The sequence below is a fragment of the Petaurus breviceps genome, unplaced genomic scaffold (assembly GCF_028583685.1).
Source record: "Petaurus breviceps papuanus isolate PSGF00001 unplaced genomic scaffold, PetGlider_PUasm1.0 187, whole genome shotgun sequence".
Classification (NCBI taxonomy): domain Eukaryota; kingdom Metazoa; phylum Chordata; class Mammalia; order Diprotodontia; family Petauridae; genus Petaurus; species Petaurus breviceps.
The window spans coordinates 28,881,896-28,900,237 of record NW_027185799.1 but is presented as its reverse complement, the minus strand read 5'-3'; the positions used below and the strand labels follow the sequence as shown (position 1 = coordinate 28,900,237).

The following is an 18,342-nucleotide window of genomic DNA, read 5'->3' as shown; positions in this document are numbered from 1 at the left end:
GCATCTTCTATTGGGCTTTGACATCTGAAAGGCACTTTCAAGCATGAATACTGGTTTTTTATTCAATTATAGTATCAGACAAATGAAGTCCCTATGAGAAGACTGAGCATAAATGAACCTTAAGTGAATTAGAAAATTTCAAACCAGTAATGCACTTAAGTGAGAGGTAGTCTGTCCTTGTGAGTCAGAAGTTCTGGTCCTGTTACTGATGCATCTTAGCTGTGTGATGCCAGGAATAAGGCTTAACTTGACAGTGCCCTAAAGCACCTTTCTAAGACTATTAACATTACAGACCAGTTGTTAACTTTTACCTTACAGAAACCTTATAGCGTAGTGGATAGAATGCTAGACTTGATGTCAGGAAAACCTGGGGTCAAAGTCCACCTCAGATATTGTTCTGGTAGAGGGAGTTTTCTCATGGGAAGTCCCCTACACCCACAAAATCACAAACTCAGACAAATGCCAAACCAAACACACTTAACCATCCCTGTGGGGCACAACTGTGAGAAATGACAGTGTTTAGGATTCTCATCCTGTTTTATTACTTAAAGAATTAGAAGAAGTCCTTTCATTAGCTGAATTAGAAGAGGGTTACTTTATAATTTTGTTACATTTACTTTGTAACCATGGATAAATGATTTTCGTGTTCACTGTACAAATGAAACAGAGATGCCTACTGGAAAAGGGCCAGCTGGAAGCCTCATGGCTTGGTGTCCAAGTCCCCTGTTAGAATTAGCTACACTGCACAAGGAACTCTAGAACCTTCAAAGCCTTGGCCCCAAAGTGAATGAATGCACTTACCTCGGCATACTGGGCTACAGCACTGGCTTCAACAGCGTACACTTTCCTGGCCCCGGCTTGCACAGCAAAGAAGGAGAGAATTCCAGATCCACAGCCAACATCTAGGACCACCTTAAATAAGAGGGGAAGACAGAAGGAAACGGGGGGAAGGAGGATGTAATAAAATACATACAAGTCAATAATTACACCTTAAAGGCATTTTATATTAGGTTTCTTTCCAGGATTTCCATAGAAAACAACAATCACAACTCACATTTACAAGCTCTGAAAGTTTATTAAGTATTTTTCTTATAGAAACCTCAGTAAATGGAACACTAGGCTTGATGTCAGGAATAATGATATAATAATAACAACAATAATAGTATTTATATAGCACTTTGAAGTTTACAAAAGTACTTTGCAAATATTCTCATTTTATCCTCAAAACAACAATGGAAGTAGGTGTGATTATTATCCCCATTTTACAGATGGGGAAAATAAGGTGGAGGGAAGTTAAATGACTTACAGCTAGAGGCTGGATTTGAATCTGAGTCTTCTTGACTGCAAGTCCAGTGTTCTGTCCATTGTACCACCTAGCTGCCAAGAATACCTGGGATCAAATCCTACCTTAGACACTTTATTAGTTGTGTTACTCTGAGTAAGTCACTTAACTTCTCTATGCCTCAATTTCCCCATCTATAAACTGAGGGGTTTGGATTTGATAGGATCTAAAGTCCTTCCAGGTCTAAATATACAATCACATGAGATTAGTAGAGTATTATCTCTATAATATAAAATAACTAATCAAAGAAAGGCAATAAGTCTCTTTGAAGAACTAATCTTTCTCCCTAAGATTTATTGGTTTTAATAATAAGCAAATTCTTGAATAATCTACAGGAAAAGGAAATCAAGATCCCCTTTCATGAGAGGAGCAAAAGGAGAGAGAGAGAGATATGATGATGATGATGATGAGAGTTTTCTTCCTTCAGGAAGTTCTGCTGCTGCTAAGTCCTAATCTCCATCTGGAGTGAGGAGTCTTGTCTATCTTTTTTTTGTGCCACATCCCTTCTTGTTCCTCCTCACCCTGCTGGGACTACAGCAAAACCCCTTCACTTCTGTGCAAAGTCAACGACACCTCACAATTCTCACTCTGAAAGCATGTACATGTGGCTGTGAAACCTCAACCACTTTGATGCTCTTCACACCTTAGATTTTTTTTTTTTGCTTTTTGGAGGCAGTTGGGGTTAAGTAACTTGCCCAAGGTTACACGGCTAGTGTTTTTGTGTGGGTGTTAAGTGTCTGAGGCCGGAATTGAACTCAGGTCCTCCTGACTCCGGGGCCAACACTTGATTCACTGTGCCACTTAGCTGCCCCACACCTTAGATTTCTAACATGGAATGTACCATTTTATAATTATAAGAATTATACATGCATAAGAAACAGAAATAAACAGAATTGATGATGACGTCAACAGAACCCTATGGAGTTTCAGTTGAATTAAAAAAAAAAAAGAAAATGAAAGTTTTATCATGTTTTTAATACCTCCTTTCCCTCTAATTATCCCTGTATACATACCACTAATCTAAGAAAAGCCTTTTTAATTTTCCTTCTCAAAATAGCATTAAATAATTCTTTGCCCTCTCTCCTATTAAAAATATTAACTAATGGTCATGAGGAGTCAACTTGGTTAAATGGAAAATATGCTAGACTTGAAGACAGTTCAAATCCTGAGTGTGCTAACTGATAGTAATTACTAACTGATAGTAATAGTTATTACTATCTTGGTGACCTTGGGCAAGGTATTTAACATCTGTGGGCCTTAGTTTCCTCATCTGTAAAACAGGGGGATTGAATTAGACAAGGGATAAGCAAACTTCTGGAAGGCCAAATCCAGGTACCTTTACCTGGCGCTAAAAATAGTTTTTATATTTTTAAATGAAATTAAACTTTATTTAAAAGACATAAAAACCATTCTTAGCTCATGGGACAGTAGTAATTTGCAAACCCCTGGCCTAGATAATCTGATAAGGTCCCTTTCCAACTCTAAAGTCTATAATGATCTTAAGTAGATATCTTTGGTAGCATTAAAATTTTAGAAAGAAATTGTTTAGATGTAAGAATGAAAATAACTTGCAAGTCTACAAATTATAATAGAGACGACAACTCAGATTGAGATTCTGTTTCAGCAGTGGTTTAGGAACTTTGGTCCATTAACCATAGGACTCAGAGCATGAAGGAAGCTTAGAGATCATACAGTCCAATCCTTTCATCTAAAGGTTAGAAAACTGAGGCACAGAGAAGATAAGCAATTTGCTAAAGTTTCAGAGCCTGGTCTAACTTCAGGGCTCATTTGGTTATTTTATTTCAACTCTTTCCTCTTTTGGCATAGCTATTTTGATGTTTCTAGGACTGATACTGGACAGAGTGCTCCACTCTGACATTCATCTCTTTGGACTAAAGTTTTCTTGTTTCAAGATACAAGGTTACCCACAGAGGGGGGGATTTGTTTGGGAGAAATGACTAAAATCTTTCAAGTTCCTTGAGCCCAGAAATAAAAATTGAAATAAAAATTTCAATCTCTCTCTTTCTCTCCTATTCTCTCTCTCCACCTCATCAACCCCCCTCCCCAGGGGGTCAGTGTCACAATAAGAGAATAGTATATTTCTGAGATTTGTCAAAAGGATCTGAACTACTTCAGAAAGAAAATAAAACGTTGATGAAATGATATATCAGTTCACTGATAGGAGAATCTAGTTAAGCCTTCTCATTCTGCATATTTTTTTCTATAGCCTTTCATAAATCCTCAATGAGGGACTTACCCAATATACTAGAGCAGCAGTTCTCAAAATTTTTCATATCAAGATCCTTATTATACTCTTTTTAAAAATAATACTTTATTTTCCCCCAATTATGTGTTTAAAGAATCCTTAACATTTGGGTTCTTTTTTTTTAAGTTTTAGTTCCAAATCTATTCTTCTCTCCTTCCCTCCCCTCATCCTTCCTTGAGATGGAAAGCAATCTGATATAGGTTATACATATGCAATCATGTAAAACATTTCCATATTATTCATTTTGTACAAGAAGACTGAAACAAAAACAAAAAGAATGAAAGAAAGTGAAAAATAGTATGCTTTAGTCTGTACTCAGACAATATCATTTCTCTCACTGAGATGGATAGCATGTTTCCACATGAGTCCTTTGGGATTGTCTTGGATCATTATATTGCTGAGAATACCTAAGTCATTCAGCTCTTTTTTTGCTGCTTTTTTGGAGGGGAGAGGGCAGGGCAATTGGGGTTAAATGACTTGCCCAAGGTCACACGGCTAGTAAATGTTAAGTGTCTGAGGTGGGATTTGAACTCAGGTTCTCCTGACTCCATGGCCGGTGCTCTATTCACTGCACCACCTATCTGCCCCTCATTCAGTTCTTCATCATACAATATTGCTATTACTACATTCAGTGTTCTCCTACTTCTGCTCACCTCACTTGACACTAGTTCATGTAAGTCTCTCCAGGTTTTTCTGAAATCATCCTGCTTGTCATTTCTTATAGTATAATAATATTCCATTACAATCATGTACCACAACTTGTAAAGCCATTCTCTGATTGATGGGTATTCAACTTATAGTTCTTAGCCACCACAAAAGAGCTACTATAAATATTGTTTTATGATTAGGTCCTTGCCCCTGTCTTTCATTGGGATCTCTTTGGGATACAGACCTAGTAATGGTATTGCTGGATCAAAGGGGATGCACAGTTTTATAGCCCTTTGGGCATAGTTCTAAACTGCTCTCCAGAATGGTTGTTTCAGTTCACCACCATACCAACAGGGTAGTAGTGTCCCAGTTTTCCCACATATCTCCCAACTTTTATCATTTTCCTTTTTTGTCATATTAGTCAATCTGATGGGTATGAGGTAGCACCTCAGAGTTGTCTTTAATTTGCATTTCTTTCATCAATAGTGATTTAGAGCATTTTTTCTTATGACTACAGTTAGCTTTGATTTCTTCTTCTGAAAACTGCCTGCTCATATCCTTTGACCATTCCCCATCACACTCTTTAAAATTATTAAGGACTCCACAGAGCTTTTGGTTATCTGAGTTAGATATATTTGTATTTACTCTAGTTGAAATCAAAACTGATAATTAAAAAATATTTATTCATTTAAAATGTTGATAACTAACCTATTATGTTAATAGAATATAACATGAAGAGTGACCAAATTTTCCAAAACAAAAAAAATTTTAGTGAGAAGAAGCATTATTTTACATATTTTTGCAAACAACTTCAATGTCTGACTTAGTAGGAGAGAGATAGATTCTTACATTTGCTGTTGCATTCAATCTATTGCAAAATGCTATTTTGATTGAAGTATATGAAGAAAATCTGGCTTCACATAGATATGTAGTAGGAGAAAGGAGGAGTATTTAGTATTATTATGAAAAGTTTTGACCTTGCAGACTCCCTGAAAGGATTAGGGGATCCAGACATCCTTGGACCACTCTTTGAGAGCTACTATACTAAGACTTGGTCCTGTTTTTTTCTTAATATTTGTGGATACCAGTGAAATATTTAGATGACCTGTGATATACTTCACTCTTATTATACAACTGATATTCCTACTTTTCTAAAGCATGTGTCCCTGATGACATCTTTTATTATTTTATGCCACTTTTCACACACAAATCATTGGTAACCATATGCTACAATCTTTTTTAAAAAAAAAAATACCATTTCATTTGGAATCCTGCGAAATGTGTTCTTTTTTTTTTTTTTGGAGGACTCAAGGTCACACAGCTAATAAGTGTTAAGTGTCTAAAGCCAGATTTGAACTCAGGTCCTCCTGACTTCAGGGCTGGTGCTCTGTTCACTGCACCACCTAGCCACCTTGCAATTTGTGTTCTTAAAAGCATGTGACATTCCATGAATTATGTCCATATAGCATCATAGGGAGAATATTAACATTGAAAAGATGAACTTCATTGTCAGCAAGCTGCTTGCTTCACCATTCCTACAAATTGATTTTATACCATCCCTCCTATTCTGTTCTGGATCTATTGAATCTAGGGACTCTGTGAGTCAGAGTTTATTCAAAGTCAGAACTCTTAAGTGACTGCCAATGTGTGATCTTCTAGTTGGCAAAGACATTTAGTAAAATATCATAGTAAGAAAAGTAGTAATTGAACACTTCCCTCATAAGCCTGGAATACTTCCCCTCCCAATCATCAATAGGAAGAGTAGACACAAGAAGCAATCACATGTAGAATATGCGGCCAGGTCCCACACATGGAAATACCACTGATTTAATGCTACAGACTGGCCAATGTGTTGTGTTAAAATCATTACATTGCTTTTGTGGGACCTGCTTAGAATTCTAATCTCTCCCTGTTGGGTTTTGCATTACATTGGTTCTCTTCTTTCTCTTTCATGGGCTGTTCTTGCTGCTCCCATTTGTTGAACTTTAGCTGGAGCCCTCAGCTAAGGTGCTAGCCTTTCTCCATAAAAGGAGTTGGGCTCTGTCATCTATCTGTTTTTAAAATAAGTTTTTACTGATTTTTTTTATATCACCAATGTGTTCCCTAGTATCCTTCCTCTCCGAGAGAGACATTTCATATAACAAATATTTTTTTTTTTTTTGAGTGGGGAAGGCAGGGCAATTGTGGTTAAGTGACTTGCCCAAGGTCACAGAACTAGTAAGTGTCAAATATCTGAGGCTGGATTTGAACTCAGGTCCTCCTCATTCCAGGGTCAGTGTTCTATTCACTGTGCCACCTAGCCGCCCTGAAATAGTATTTTTTAAAGACAAAAAAAAGGTAGAGGAAAAATTCAACATAATTGATGAATACATTTAAAAAGATGCAATGTATGATAATTGTGGACTTCTCACCTCTACAAAGGATGAGCATGGGAGTATCTTCTCATCTTTTTTTAAACCATGCTTATTTATTATAATTTTGCAACATTCACTTTTTTGTTTGTATGGTTGTTCTTTTCATTTACATTGTTGCACACCATTGTGTATATTGATTTCTTAGGTTTGCTTATTTTACTCTGTATCAATTCATATAATTATTCCTTATTTCTCTGCATTTATCACATTCATCATCAGCACAGTAATATTCTATTACCTCCATGTACTACAATTTCTTTAGTCATTCCCCAATCAATGTATCATCTTATTTTAAGCTTATTGTTCAGAGGTTAATATTCAGCTCTTTTAAAAAGGCAAGATCCTCACATGACTACTTAACAGACTAGAGAAAGAGGAATTTCTCTCCCGAAGGGGAGAAAAAGGTTTGTTTAGATCCAAGAGTTGTATCCCCAAAGTCAAAGTTCTTTTGAAGGACAGACAAGTCAGACAAGTATTTAGTCTGTCTCCTGAATATGCTTTCCTCTGCTAGCAGAGGCCTGAAGCCTCTACCTGACAGAGTTAGAAATTTCTTATAATCCCCATTTAACCTGTAGTGGGGAGCATATGCCCATGAAATCCATTTCAGGGAGTTTTGCCAAAGAAACCCTACAGGAGATATATGGAAGCTGAGCTATGAAGCCTCTTTGATCCCAAGAAGCCAAGCAATCTAGATAGCAAGGTCCTTTTCTCCAACTCTTGGCCCATCCTGGTGCCTTAAATATGCAAATATGCTAACAAGACGCCTTTAGAATTTGAGCACTTTATATTACATCATATGTAAAATAATGAAAATGTGAATTGTAGTGTCAGGGAACAGCTTGGGATTAGTGAAAGGACTGCCCAATTCTCCCAACAGAATCCAACCCACTTTCTTCCTTCTGCTCAATTCATAGTCCAACCCAAGATATATGTATTGGAGAATTAACTCAATAGGTTGTTAATCTGGACAATACATATTTTCATCCATTTAGTTTTGAGTACCCCACGAAGGCCTTTGGACAATGTCCTACACAAAAGGAACACCTAGAAAACTTCACCATCTATGGGTGGTTTTACATTTGGACTTTATGTATGAAATCCTCTACAAGTTATGAACAACTATAATAGGCATGATTCAATGTTTTGTGATGCTCTCTTTGATATTCCAAAAATCATGGAAAAAAGTTACCTCTGATTGCAAATGTTAAGGAATCACCTATATTTTTATATGCATGAGAGACACCTTGTAAAAGGAGACTCTTAAAGTATGTATTCTGCCTTACAAAATCAACCATTTTGTTGTAATCAACAAGTAATAAACATAAGTGGGATCTTTTATTCTCTATATCAGAGGTATCAAACATATGGCTCTGAATGCACCCAAACCATATTAAAATAGAATTGGGAAATACTTAACAAAATAAACAGAGATACAATAAAACATAGGTAATATTACACTTAAAAACTAATGTGTGGTCAGCAGGGAACCTTATGTATAAGGTTTCCCTGTTTCTGTTTGAGTTTGACCCCACTGCTCTACACCATTCAATCAACTGTGTAACTGAATATATCAACTATGGTTGAAAATTGTCTGTAAAAGTCTACCTGTTCCCTTCTCATCATTATTTCCAGATTTAACATAGATGAGAATTTTCTTCTTTTAGAAATATCTTGAAAACTGATTCCAAAGGAAAGACTATCACTATTGTTTAGTGAAATTTAGCCCACATGTGTTGAAAAAGTGGGCATGGTCCTTAAAAAGTTGGAAAACTGAGAACAAACACATGGAGAAAATATCCCAGTGGAGGTGTCACAAGGTAAGGACCCTCATGAGGATGATTATAATATCTGACACTTATATAGTGTTTTTAGGTTTGCAAATCACTTTATATCCATTATCTCACTATTCCCTCTTGTAAGAAAGAACCTCATGGAGGAGGTAGTACAAGGATGGTTGCCATTTTGCAGATGAAGAAATTGAGACTCAGAGATGTTTAAAGTGATTTCCCCAAGGTTACATGTATAGGAAGTAGCAGAACTAGGTCTTAGTGATAACCTTCCTTTGGGGCCATTAACATACCCAAAGGGGAAAAAGGAAATTCCAGTATCTGCTGATTATCCTATACCTTCATTTTTAGCTCCCCCAGAATCAAGACAGGGTTTGATTAATAGAGGAGAAGAGAATCCTCTGAATTCCTTTCCAGTTCTAGACTGATGAACTGAGATCTAGCTTTGCTTCTAATCCACATCTGTTGCACGATCTGTATTTGTCAATTTTCTTTAAGTCTAAAACCACAAGTATTGAAGACAATGAAGTTTTGAACAGGAGAGAAGCAAAGAATTATTATGTAAACATTTTCCCAGGCAAATGAAGGAAAGTTTTTTTTTTGACTCTTTTAGCACATAAAACCAAGCCAACCACAGATAGGAACCATCCAGGATCCTTACAGCAGGATCATGCAGTGTTGACATAGATACAGTGCCATTAGTTTGGGAGAACATGCTGTGAGTAATGTGCCCACAGTACTCTGTTACATTAATTCTACAGCTGTTGCTTTATCCCTCACTGTTTCTCAGGGCTTTGGGTGATTAGCAGCATGGCCAAGTAAAAATGCCACCCAATCCTAGTAATTTGCTGTGAAGCTGGCCGTGCTCATAAAAATATCAACAAACAGCTCTCTACCACCTACCCAGTGGAAATCATTATTCATGCAGCCATGGTCCATTGCAAGATCACACATGACTGCATCTCAGGGGGCAAAGCATGATACATGGACTGTAATAAATAGCTTCAAGAAAAGATGGAACACCCATTGCCTTTCCTAAAATACCCCTAAGCACAAAATGCAATATTTTGGAAGCTATCTTTCTAGCCACTTTTGAGTGCCCCTGCACTTAAAGCACAGGATTTAAAACCAGAATGGCCCTTAAAGGCCATGTAGTCCATCTCTATCACTAAACGGAAGAAGAAATGGCAAGTACAGAGTGATGTAATGATTGCTTTAGGTCACACAGGTAGCTGGTATTTGAACCACACCTTTTAAGTCACATCAATTGAGCTCAGTTTTATCTTAGTACAATCTTCAAAAAGTGCTTCTCCAATTTATGACCAGGAATGAGATGTTTCCATTGTCTTTTCTTAAAAATATTTTTTTAGCTTATATTGGTATTACTTTCACTTTTGAATATGCGTGTATTTGTGTGTGTGTATGTGTGTGTGTGTGTGTGTGTGTGTGTGTGTGTCTGTGCGCTCATGCCTGGGTATGTGTGTGTTTTCATTTAGCTATCTGGAAAACTAAAAGGGTCAGCAGATCTGAATTCAAGTCCCAGTTCTAAAATTTAATAGTTATGTGAATAAGTTCAAATGATTCAACTAAACTTTAAAAAGTTGTTTCCTCATCCATAAAATGGGGCTAACAATATTACTTGCACTATCTCTTAAATGGTGAGGAAACACTTTTTAAACTTCAAAGTGTCTCAGAAATGTGTCATTTATTATTATTACTTTGCTTCACTTGGCACAGTAACTTAAATTCTTGAAAATACAGTCATGAAACTTAGAATGGAATGGGAGGGAGTCCTGAGAGTTACTAGCAAAGCAACTTTCAATGTGATACCTCTGAGGCCTCAGTTGTATCCAGACTCCACAGAGAAAAAACAATACCCAAACAATCCTTCATGATAAATGTGGGTTCTAATGAAAGCCCACAGCTTCAAATGTAGATAGACTGGATTTTTAAGACTATGGGAGGCATATGGCTATTAAGGCAGCTAACACTGCCATGCTCTTTCACATAGCAGTAGAAGAGGGCTTGGGGCCATCACAGTGCCCCTAATCTCATTTCTTTATCCCAGCCCCAGATTTTATTGAGCCTATTTTTCATTTTGCCACTGGAAAGTTGTCAAAAGGCTGGTCATGTTGGAGGACTCTGGGGGCACAGGAAAGGGAGGCTCATGCTGTGGGGGAAGATTATCCTCCCAAAGAAGAAGCCAAATGAGGTCCCCAGGGAGAGTCAGGCCTCTGAAGAGATGACCCGAAATGGCATTCACATTTTCACTGAGGAATCACTGAAGATATATTTTTGGCATTTTCCCAGGGATAGGTTGTTAGTGATATCACCTCTGCACCATCAGGGAGTACTTCCAACACATTAGCTGTTTTTCTAGCCATGGTAGATGCTGAGTAAGCATCAAAAAGCTATGGACCCCTAAAGCTGAGGTTGTCTAGTGGTCACTGAAAATTTGATGAAGTTCTGGTTGGATCATAAATGTATACCAGTCCTTCTAGATTTGGCTTTAAATACTCCCTCCTCGAGATATGAAAGAACAGTGGTATGAGTTTATTTTGGAAGCTAAAAGCTAGAGTTAAAAGGGTCCTCAGACACCACCTAGCTCAACTCTCTCATTTTACAGATGAGGACATTGAAGTTTAGCCCATGAAGGTTAGTGAAGTCATTTATCCAAGGTCACTCAAGTAATAAGTGTTAGAGGGGGGATCTGAACTCAGGTCCTCTTACTCAAAATTTAGCATACTTTCCACAGTACCATAGGCCGGTAAGAATTCACATAAGGAGGAAAAATCCACACTAACCTAGAAAAGCTTGGGTGGCCATGGGTCAGACTAGGGATTCTTTGCTTAAACAAAAAGCAGCTTAATGTGGTTGGCAGTGGGGACAAATAGCTGTCTGAAACTAAGTCACTTCCTAAGCTACAGAGGCAGTATGGAAATGAACCTTTCCATTTATTGAATAAGGCTATGATCTATACTGTGCTAAGGAAATGAACCTTCCTACTTATTGAGTAATGCTATGATCTATACTGTGCTAAGTGCTAGGGATACAAAGTAAAAAAATAATGGAAACAATGCCTGCTCTCAGGGAACATACATTATAGCAAGGGAGGCAATGTACAAATATATCACATGTAAACATTTGACATGAGTGTTGTTGCAGAGGACATCCAAGATCAAAGAATTAAGGAAGGTGTATGTTAAGAGTAGGAAGCAAGAAGGAGAAAAAATGAGAGACAGAGAGACGGAGAGAGAGAGACAGACAGACAGAGACAGAGAGACAGACAGAGAGAGAGAGAGAGAGACAGAGAGAGGGAGAGACAGAGACAGTATTTCTGGATATTTCTGACTCAAACAAGAAATTTGAGTGTTGGAACCAGAAATTTGGGTTGAACTCATAGAAGATCAGGAGTTGTGTGAATGTGGGGAGAGAGTGAGTGGTCACTGGGTGAAGTACAGGCTGGTATGCCTCACAAGCAGTTCAAGCCCTGAGATTATGTAGGGTTCTTCCTGTAGGGCCTACCTCAAGGTTATTGTAAGACCAAAGGACTCAATGTGTGTGAAGTGCTTCATAAAACTAGCAGTCACTAGAATTATTCTTAATAATAGTAGAGAGGCAATCTGGTAGCGTAGATAAAGAGGTGACTTCAGAATCCAGAAGACCCAGTACAGAGCCTGGCACATAGTAGGTTCCTAATAAATATTTAGTGACTGCCTCTGACATGTATTGGCTGTGCATTCAAATCTTAACTCTGACATGTCTTAGCTATGAGACCCTGGGCAAGACTCTCAGCATCTCAAGTCAACTCTCTAAGATGGCAGGTTGTGGAACAGTTGCAGATTTGAATTGGTAGAAGTTGCTTCATTACAGATAATTTCTTATAGCAATGCAGTTAGAGAGCTCCCTGCTCCCTAGTTCTCTCAAAACAAAACAAAAATATCCTCCCAAATCATGACATCTATAACAACCATGTTAATAAGACAAAGTATACAGAAACAAATTATTGAGAGGCTGGATAGTGTAATGGACAGATATTTGGATTTGTAATAAAAGGTATTGGGTTTGAATACTGACTGACTGGTACTTACATAGCTGTGTGACCATGGGAAGGTGACTTACCCTTCGGGTACCTCCACTTTCTCCTCTATAAAATGAAGGAGTTGGACTAGATCAGGATTTTTTAACCTCAGGTTCATTAACTTGTTTTAAAATCACCTGATAACTGTATTTTCATATATTTGGTTTCCTTTGTAATTTTTTATATTGTTTTATGCATTGAAAAATGTTACTTTGACAAGGGGTCCATAGACTTCACCAGTCATTGTCAAAAGGGGTCATGACCCCAAAATAGCTAAAGAACCTTTGGACTAAATCTCTAAAGTTCTTCCCTTCCAGTTCTAGATTCTATGACAATTACCAAATGTTACTATAACAATGGTAACAACCATTATCTTTATTATTACCCTCAAACAAAGGAGATCAGTATGACTCAATTTCTTGGAAAAAAGGAGAACATTCTACACACCCCTAAAATCAACAGGAGGAAAAGGGCCAAATTTATCCTTTCTTTCTAATTCTCCTTCCAGATAGGTTTTTCCAGTTACCCTCTCAATGCCCTTCTAGCACTGGCTCTTTCAATTGCCATTCTAGTGTTCTTCAATACTTTAGCATATTAGTGTCTCCCCTGAATTCCCTCTAGTATTGGTCATATATTTAAATGTTATTCTTGTCTGTAATGCACCTCACATATGGCTACCCCTCTAACTGCCCTATTTCCCAAACTACTGTCCTTTTTCCAACATCACTGCACAGCTGTTTTCTGACCCACCCAGACATATTTAGGACTACTATACCCACCACAACATCAAGGCTCAGAATTTAACTATAATTTTTACTTCTTACAGATTTCTGATGATGGCTGGCTATTCCTTCTTTTTCTTTCCCCTGACCTGCCAATCTATTTGACATAACTCCCAAATTCCTGACTGACTGAAAAACGCTTAGCAACTGAATAAACACAAGACAGGTGGAACTGCTGGGTCTTCAACATCTGTCAGGTTCCTTACTTTTTCCAGTTTATTTTTCTAAAAAAAAATTCTTCAACATTCTCAGGGATTTGAAGATTACTTTCTCTTTTAGTCATTCACAGCTGGGACCTAAATCTCCTGGGCTCTTTCACATAATTACTTTCCTCCCACTTTAATTATTGCAGGGAATTTCTGCAGCGAGTTCCTCAGATAGAACTCAACATCTGTTACCCAATGAAACATATTTTCAATCAAGGAGGAACTATCCGTCAAATCCTGCCAGGTTGATACTTCTGAGTTCCTGGTTCTTCATTCTGCTTGGGGCTAATATGTAATGATCAATGGTAGGGGAAGGGAAGGAAGAGGGGAAGGACAGATAAAATCAAAGTTGAAGATTAAACATCTATCTAGCCAATTTTCTAACTCCTGAGCTTGTTTACTCTTCTGGAAAATGGGAATAATAATACTTAGACTACCTGCCTCACATGGTGGTAAGGAAAGAACTATTGAAATGTGAGTTAGTGTTAGTATTATTCTTTCAGCTCATCTCCCCATGATAAATTACTCTACCACATAGTTCTTTTTTTAATTCATTTTTTAAACTTTTTTTATTACACAGTAAAGAATATGACAATACCTGAATCATACTTTAAAGGTTCACAGGCTGACAGATCATACATTACAGTCCGATTAAGGAAAAAGAGGATAAATAAGAAACCACAGTTCAAACACAGTAAACTTAAAAAGCTCGAAGAATATGCTGACAAAAGCATGATGGCCAGGCATTAACTTGTGGTATGTGTCTGAATTAAGTATTGCACAGCAACTTTTTGAAATAATAATAATATTTTAAAAATTACTTCAAATCTTCATTTCACAAGTTTCCAATGTTTTTTTTCTGTCCCTTGAGGAATTTGGACAACATGGAGCCACTTTCTTTCCCTAAGTATTCCAGTTAGGCATGCTTTGCATAAGTAAACCATATAATTTTTTAAATCCCCAAGACATGCACCTACACAAACATTTTTAAAAAAATTTTAAAAAGATAGGTAGCCCTGTCACACACAGTCTCATGACATAGAAAGAGAGAATAGTAAGAGTCAGAGATAAGAGATAGAGGATGCCCTATTCCTACCGTGTTTCCCCGATAATAAGACACTGTCTTATTAATTTTTTGGACAGAAAAACACCAGAGGTCTTATTTTCAGGGGAGGGCTTATTTTAATGAACATTGACAGCAATTTTAATAAACAGGTAAATGTGAACAAAAAAATGTAGCTTTATTCAATAAGCAAATCACTGGGGAAGAACAGGATGACGCGCTCACTGCTGCAGCTCTGACTGGATGCAGCTCGGAGCGCAGCGTGCATTTCACGGGGGGGGGGGAACGGTGCATACAGAGGGTACCATAATGTAGCGTGTAGCGCAGGGGATCACCTTTACTACAGTAGCAATCTCAATAGGGCTTATTTTCGGGGGAGGGCTTATTTTAGAGGAATCTTACACAGTAAGGGGAGGGCTTATTTTCGGGATAGGTCTTATTATCGGGGAAACACGGTACCAGCAACCACTGTTCAGTTATATCCAATGAAGTTAGCTCTTTTTTTTTAAAGTGTTATACCTACAAATTCTATTCTCACAAATCCTGTATATAAGTGACAAGCAAAAAAGGAAAGTAACTGAAGTTTTTTCTTCTTTCTCTTCTTTAAGTTTATGATTTCTTCATTGTTACCAAGAAGTGATATGGCTTGCTGCTGTATGAGCTTTACTTTTGATAACCTGGTTCTTTTGTGCTCCTTTGGTTTGACTAAACCAGTTTTTGTTCACTACTGATGCAAATATACATACAGTCAGAGGTAGAGTGAAAGTTTTTGCCACCGAGGACTGTAGCAAGACAGGAGAGGATTAGGGAAGAAGGAGGAAGGAGGTGTCACCACATAATTCTAACGGCTTTCTCCAATTATAAAGCCTATCTGGAAGGACCCAGAAATAGGAAACTCTCTGAGATTACTGATAGCATAATGGAAAGAGTGCTGAACCTGGAGTCAGGAACCTGGGGGCACAAAATTCCAGTTCGGGCTAGAACATAGCCTGCACGCCTAAAATCAACAAGATAAAAAAGGCCAGGTTTACCTTTTCTTTCTAATTCCCTTTTCAGATAGATTTTTTTCCCTGTACCATCTCAAATGTCTTTGAATGCCTCCCAGGATTGGCTGGGAAGGCATTCATGTGACCCTGTGACCTTGGGCATGTTATTTCATCTCTAAGGGCCTGGGTTTCTCCATATTTAAAATGGAAATAATAATATTTGTATTACCACATACTATAAGTGAAATGCTTTTTACATATTAAATTGCTATAGGTGTCAGCTATGATTATTATCTACCTCACAAGGTTGTGAGGAAAGTGGGTTTAAAAGTACTTGTATATACTATGTGTCTTGTAGCTTGCATATATTCTCAAAATTTCCCCCAATGTATTGATCCTTTATGCTGATTTTTTTCTCTTAAAATTTTTATATGGAATGACTCTTTGGTGGTGGTGGTTCATGAGGGATACTGGGGGAAAACTAAGATGATTTTTTTAGAGCCCCTTGCTAAGTTAGCATTTTATTTTTTAAATTTTATCTTATTTTCAATTCAAGGAACAAAACAGGCATTTACATAACACAGTAGTATAAAAAAGATGATTGCACATGAGACTGCAAATCTACCATGTACAACTTGCTATTCTCTTCAAATGCACAACAATCATTTATATTTAAATCATCGTAAATTTCATTTAAATCATGCAAATGTCTCCTTTTTTCCCTTTTTTCCTTCCTCTCCTCCCTATAGATGGCTACTATTAGACACAAATAAGTATATATAAGTGTGTGTACATGTATATGCATATATACATATACACACACACAAAATTATTCTATACATATTTCCATTTATCAGTTCTTTCTCTGGATGCAAATAGAGTCTCTCTTCATATGGTCTTTTATTTTAATTTGTGTTTCCATAACAGTCAAAATGACTTGGTCTCTCAAAATCATTTTTAAAACAATATTGCTGTTACTGTACACAATGTTCTCTTGGTTCTGTTCACTTCACTTTTCATCATTTTGTACAAGTCTTTCTATGCCTTTCTAAGATTAATAAGCTCATCACTTCTTATAGAATAGCAGTATTCCATCCCAACCATATGCCACTTGTTCAGTCATTTCCCAATTGATAGGGATCTCTGTAATTTCCAGATCTTTGCTATCACAAAGAGAGCTGTTACAGACATTCTATTCACATTCAAAGTTATAATTACTATTTGTGAATTTCCCTCCATCTTATTTTTATTTATTATTTTCTTTCTCAGTTTCTCTTTTTACCCTATCCCTATTACCTTATCTCCTGCCCCCACCTTCCCACCTCCACTTCACCCACCCCTCCAAGAGTCCTTTCATTCTCTCCTCCACCCCCAATCTCAATCTACACATCCCTTCAAAAGTCCTTTCCTCCTCTCCCCTAACCCTCTTAAATCCCAATCAGCATACCCTTCTAAAAGTGCCTCCCCCACCATGTCTTACAGTTTTCTCACATCTCTAGATGTTTGGAAGACTTCTATACCCTTCCAGATGTCCACACTGTTTCCTCTTTAACCTAGATGAGAGTAAGGTTCAATATTACCAGACCTCCAATGCTACCTGCTTCCTTTGTATTAATTCTTCCTTTCACACCCCATTTTTATAATATAATTGCTCCCTTTTACCTTTTCCTACCCAATTGTTGGACTACCTGAAAGTTAGAATTTTAAAAAAAGAATCTGGGGGCGGCTAGGTGGTGCAGTGAGTAGAGCACCAGCCCTGGAGTCAGGAGGACCTGAGTTCAAACCCAACCTCAGACTCTTAACACAAAAACTAGCTGTGTGACCTTGGGCAAGTTACTTAACCCCAATTGTCCTCCAAAAAGCAAAAAACAAAACAAAAAAAAATAAAAAAAAGAATCTAGATACAATAATATAAGAAATTATTAAGGAAAATTACCCTGAAGTTCTAGAACAAGATGGTAAAGTAGAAATAGAAGAAATCTACTTCACTTGAAAGAGATCCCAGAAGGAAAATATACAGGAATGTCATGGCCAAGTTTCAAAACTCCCAGGTTAAGGAGAAAATATTGCAAGCAATAAAAAACCAACAATTTAAATACTGTGGAAATGTAATCAGGATTTCATAAGACCTAGTAGCTTGTACTCTAAAAGACCATAGGTCTTGGAACATTGTATTTCAAAGAGCAAAACCTAGCATTGAATCCAAGAATAGTTTATTCAAGAAAAGTTGAGCAAAATCCTGAATGAAAAAATGGACATTTGATGAACTGAAAAGCTTTCTGGTATTTGTAACAAAAAGACCAGAACTCATGGAAAAATTTGATATAAAAAATCCAGAAGAAATCTAAGGAAACATTAAAGACTAAATATAACGCATTCATTAAGGTCAAACCAGTTACTTATTATAGATATGAAAATGTCATCAGTATTCTCAAAACTTGATCATTACCAAGGTAGTTTGAAAGAAAGGTTTGAACTGAGTTGTGTATGATGGGGTGATTCTAAGAAATTAAGGTGATATTAAAAATGATAAAAACTAATTTACAAAAAAGAAAGTATTTGTAAACATAAAATTGCTACAGAAATATACAGCTATAATTATTTTGCTCTATTTCTTGAACTGCTAACCACATCTAGGACCTAAGACTAGGTATAGGACACAAGGGAAGTCAGGTCCTTGTGACAAAAAAGTGATGTTTGGGAATTTTAAGGCAGAGAGAGAGAGAGAGAGAGAGAGAGAGAGAGAGAGAGAGAGAGAGAGAGAGCA

General features: G+C 37.1%; 1 protein-coding gene across 1 annotated transcript in view; it reads right to left on the bottom strand.

Moving 5' to 3' along the window:
- LOC138163249 (histone-arginine methyltransferase CARM1-like) overlaps window positions 1–18,342 on the bottom strand; it is a 269,638-nt gene that overhangs the window by 76,327 nt on the left and 174,969 nt on the right. Inside the window, exon 5 of the mRNA XM_069090797.1 lies at window positions 802–912. Coding sequence (XP_068946898.1) covers window positions 802–912 — 111 coding nt within the window. The remainder of the gene's footprint in view (window positions 1–801; window positions 913–18,342) is intronic.